The sequence below is a fragment of the Penaeus vannamei genome, chromosome 30, assembly GCF_042767895.1.
Source record: "Penaeus vannamei isolate JL-2024 chromosome 30, ASM4276789v1, whole genome shotgun sequence".
Classification (NCBI taxonomy): domain Eukaryota; kingdom Metazoa; phylum Arthropoda; class Malacostraca; order Decapoda; family Penaeidae; genus Penaeus; species Penaeus vannamei.
In genome coordinates this window covers 20,484,421-20,489,420 of record NC_091578.1, presented here as the reverse complement: position 1 = coordinate 20,489,420, position 5,000 = coordinate 20,484,421, and the positions used below count along the sequence as shown (strand labels likewise).

General features: G+C 34.8%; 1 protein-coding gene across 1 annotated transcript in view; it reads right to left on the bottom strand.

The window, feature by feature from the left end:
• The window catches only part of LOC113817001 (uncharacterized), a 14,801-nt gene that overhangs the window by 3,082 nt on the left and 6,719 nt on the right, over positions 1-5,000 (bottom strand). Inside the window, exons 3-5 of the mRNA XM_070143356.1 lie at positions 3,654-3,803; positions 2,299-2,485; positions 1-25 (exon numbers count right to left, since the gene is read on the bottom strand). The exon at positions 1-25 is cut by the window's left edge and continues 142 nt beyond it. Of these exons, the coding sequence (XP_069999457.1) occupies positions 1-25; positions 2,299-2,485; positions 3,654-3,803 (362 nt within the window). The remainder of the gene's footprint in view (positions 26-2,298; positions 2,486-3,653; positions 3,804-5,000) is intronic.

The window sequence follows — 5,000 nt, the reverse complement described above, 5'->3', positions numbered from 1 at the left end:
AGGAAATTGCTGACAACGGGCATGTCTGCGGACGGCAATGCGCGTTTAAGTAAACAAATCAAAAAGTATTAGGGGGAAATGTGAAGGAATCTTTTCAATTTTGGAAGGAGGAGGAATGACTAGAATGGCAAATGAGCAGGATTTTTTTGAGGGAACTATCTGCTGAACGACACATACACGCACGCACGCACAGATATATGTGTGTGTGTGTGTGTGTGTGTGTATGTATACACACACAGATATATATATATGTATATATGTATGTATATATTTGTATATATATAGATATATAGATAGATAGATATATATATATAGATATATATATACGTATATTTATATATATATATATATATATATATATATATATATATATATATATATATATGTATGTATATTATATATATATATACATATATGCATATATATACATATATATATATATATATATATATATATATATATATATATATATATATATATATATATATATATATATATATATATATATATATATATATATATATATATATATATAGATATAAATATATGTATATATATATATATATATATATATATATATATATGTATATATTTATATATATATGTATATATTTTTATATATATATGTATATATATATGCAGATATATATGTGTGTGTGTATACAAATATTTGTTTGTGCTCTTAGAATATCTCTATTCCTGCCTTTCTTTTCCTAAACATGCGAAAATATCCCCAAGTCCACAGGAATCACAGAACGTCCCCAACTTCGCGAGCGCTTAAAGCCGATTTGATGCTTTCGCTGATTTCCTTTATTTCGAGATCATCCCCTTTCGGCGGGGCCTGCGTTGTTATCGAATCCCTTGCTATAGCGAGTCGTTTTCGTTATTGTTGGTGTTAGTGGTGATGACAATGGTGGCGATGGTGGTAATGATGGTAATGGTGATAAAGGTGGTGTTGGTGATGATAATGTTGGTGGTGGTTATAGTGGCAGTGATAGTGGCCCTGTGGAGGTAGCGTTGTTTATTCCATTTTCCTATTCACATATTCTCTTATCTTACATTTCTTCCTCACTTCTAATAGTGGAAAACACTGAAAAATATAATTCATAATCAAGTACAAAATATTACGCACATTGTGATATCCTAATAATCACAAAGACATAAACTATACCGTATGTATAAATCATCTAACACATATCCCAACTCACAGTATATCAAAAAAAGAATAACAAAAGTAGTTCCTCGGGTTGTGCAGGATTCAATATGCAGCAATTAGCTCACTAATGTTAACATATATTTGCCCATGTTGCATAAATGTCCAGGCATTTTCCCCTCGCACTTTTACATGGGAAGCACAACTAACTATAAGTCAAGTGTCTTCATTACGGCCCCAGTTAATAAAGGACGGTATGCCTCTTCCTTTTTCTCCTCCTCTCTCTCTTTTTAATCTTTTCTCTTCGGTCTTTCTGATTTTTAAAAAAATCTTCTTTGCTTTATCTATATCTATCTATCTATCTAATTCTCTCTCTCTCTCTCTCTCTCTATTTCTCTCTCTCTCTCTCTCTCTCTCTCTCTCTCTCTCTCTCTCTCTCTCTCTCTCTCTCTCTCTCTCTCTCTCTCTCTCACTCTCTCTCTCTCTCTCTCTCTCTCTATCTATCTATATATCTATCTATCTATCTATCTATCTATCTTACACACACATACACTTGTCTCTCTCTTTCTTCCTCCCCCCCAAGTCCCATAAGCCTTGTTTACCCTCTCATGTGTGCGAAAAAAAATCAAAACAAAAAATGACAGAGCCTAGTAAATACATGAGAAAAAACATTCTATCAATAACAGGGGCTACAGTAATAATGATAATTATAACAATGTTATTGATAATGATAAGGATAATAATGATAGTAATAATGATTTAAGAAACAATAATGATCATAATAATAGTGGTATTGGTAATGATGATGATAAAGATAATGATAATGATAAGATTTTTTTTCTAATTCTGAACATAGAACTATCAATAACAATGATTTTATAATGATAGCAATTATAGTGGTAAAAGTGATAATAACAACAGTAATCATAATTATGATCATCATTATCGGATTGATGTTATTCTTATTGTTTGTAAAGATAATGATTATAATCATAGTGACATGAGAATTACATTGATAACAACAACAATAATAACCCTACTACTAATAATAATGATAGGACACTGAAGATGATAATAATAGGAACAACAACAATATTAACAGTGACTCTAACACCACGCGCACGCCCCTCGCTTCGCCACCTCACCTGGAAGGAGGTAAATGTTGAGGAGCATCCACACGCCCCTCCACATGTTGATGTCGCCAACGAAGCAGATGGTGTGGTAGGCGTCCTCGACCACGATCTTGCCGACGCCCTTCCTCACGTGGCGGAGGTACGGGATCAGCACCAGCTGTGCGGCGAACACCAGCAGAGTCACCGTCATGCCCAACACCTGAGGAGGTGAGAGGGCAGCGGTTTTAGGTGAAGAGGAACGAGTGGAGATTCTCTCTCTCTCTCTCTCTCTCTCTCTCTCTCTCTCTCTCTCTCTCTCTCTCTCTCTCTCTCTCTCTCTCTCTCTCTCTCTCTCTCTCTCTCTCTCTCGTTCTCTCTCTCTCTCTCTCTCTCTCTCTCTCTCTCTCTCTCTCTCTCTCTCTCTCTCTCTCTCTCTCTCTCTCTCTCTCTCTCTCTCTCTCTCTCTTTCTCTCTCTCTTATTCTCTTTCCTAATTTCTCTCCCCCTCTCTCTTTCCTTGTGACTCTTTCTCTCTCTCTCTCTCTCTCTCTCTCTCTCTCTGTGTCTCTCTCTCTCTCTCTCTCTCTCTCTCTCTCTCTCTCTCTCTCTCTCTCTCTCTCTCTTTCATCGTAGATTGAAGCCTACTGTATCGTAACGGAAGTATCTACAAGTGCGAGTCCTAGGAATGCAAGTTTCTATGAACTGGGTTTCTTAATAACATGTAGTAGCATTGTAATACTATAATGATATTATAGTTGAAATAAAACAAAAGCAAGAGCAAAAACATACACATATACATAAACTATGTTTATTGAAAGTTCATAAAACAGTTTTAAAATCCTCTTGGGTTTCATCACAAGACCCGGAGATACAATCCAGGGGGATTTTGAAACGCTTGTCTGCCCTTTCAGTAATCCTCGTTTGTGTATTTATTTATTTTTTTCTTTTTGCAATAAAACTCCGATATTTGTAACGGCCCCTGCGTGTACAATTGGTTGATGTTCACGTGTGCATGATTCAGGCTTAACAAATTGAAAAGAAGGCAACTGGGGGGAGAACAAGAAGATACGCGAATTTGTATAATCATGTATCATTTTGTTTTTCCTTTCGTTGTTTTATTTACGGTTGACCAAACGTGCACACAGACGAAAACACACACACACACAGACACGGGCACACAAATACACACTCAAATAAACACCCAATACACATATATACATATCTAACACACTCAACACATACAACCACACACTCACACACAAACACACACTTCCAACAAACACACTCACAAACACACACACCCAACACAAACCCAGCCCCAGCCCTCCCACCCCCCACCCCCACACCCTTCCCCTCCCATCGCCCCACTCACCGACCCTTCCGCCTTACCATCGAGCCCATAGCCGAGTAGCGCGGCATGGTAGGGAAAAGCACAGCGTCCAGGAACACCCAGGCCCCGCGCCATACGAAGACAACCAGAGACCCGGTTACAACCACGGTGAACACGGTGTCGAGGAGGAAGTACCCGCAGCGCTCCCTCTGAGGGAAAGGAAACGGAACATGCGTTAGTTTGGAGGGCATTGGAGAGGTCATTATCAAGGTGGGAATAAAAGACGGTCATTCTGGTAATTATCAGTCATGTTGATAATCATCAGAATAATGATGGCCATAAGGATGATTTTGGTGGTAAGCAATGACCATGGTAGTAAAGGTAATCATAATGATATTAGTGATATAATGTCAATATTGTTGCTAATACTAAAGGCAATATTATTACCACTACTATTGATGATTAAGAGGATGTTGATAGTTTTAATTAACATATTGGTAATGAGAATACGAATAAAGATTACAATGATGATGATAAGCATCATCATAAATGAATATAATGAAAGTACTGATATAATCAATAATAACATTATCAATAATCATAACACAGAATCCTTATTATAATGATATGATTAAAAACATTATCATTATCACCATCATCATCATCATAAAAGTAATAACAATGACAGATGATAATTGCATAACATTGATTATGATGATATGATAATAATGATAATGATGGTAATGATAAATGTGATAATAATTATTGTTATTATTATATTCATTTCCATGTTTATGACAGTGATATGATAATCATGATTATAATAAAGATAATAGTATTGATGAGGATGTGAATGATGATAATATTAGTAATGGTAATAATAACAATAATGATAGTAATAAGGATAACAATAAGTAACAATGTAATAGCAAAAATGATGATTATTATAATAACAATAGTAACGATAATAAGTTTAATGGCAAGAGCAATGACAATAACATTAATGATGATAATAATGATAATGATAGTAATGATGATGATAATGGTAATTATAGTAACAACTACAGTGATAACGACTACAATGATAACGACAATAATAATGATAATTGTAAATTTAAAAAAGACAAAAATGATGAAGAAACAGAAAAAAAAATGATGAAGGAACAGAAAAAGCAGAAGAAGAATACAAATGCACAAATAATATATATAATGATAATGATGATAATTATTATCATGATAATGATAAATGAAAAGCGTAACTTGGTGATTGCTTTTCCTCCCCACAGTAATAATAAACTCATTGATGATGATAATATCAAGTGAAGAATTATCAAATTAAACGATATGAGGCTTACACAGTTAAAATCATCATGGTAATTTTGTCTCTTGGTTCCCGGAGATTAGAC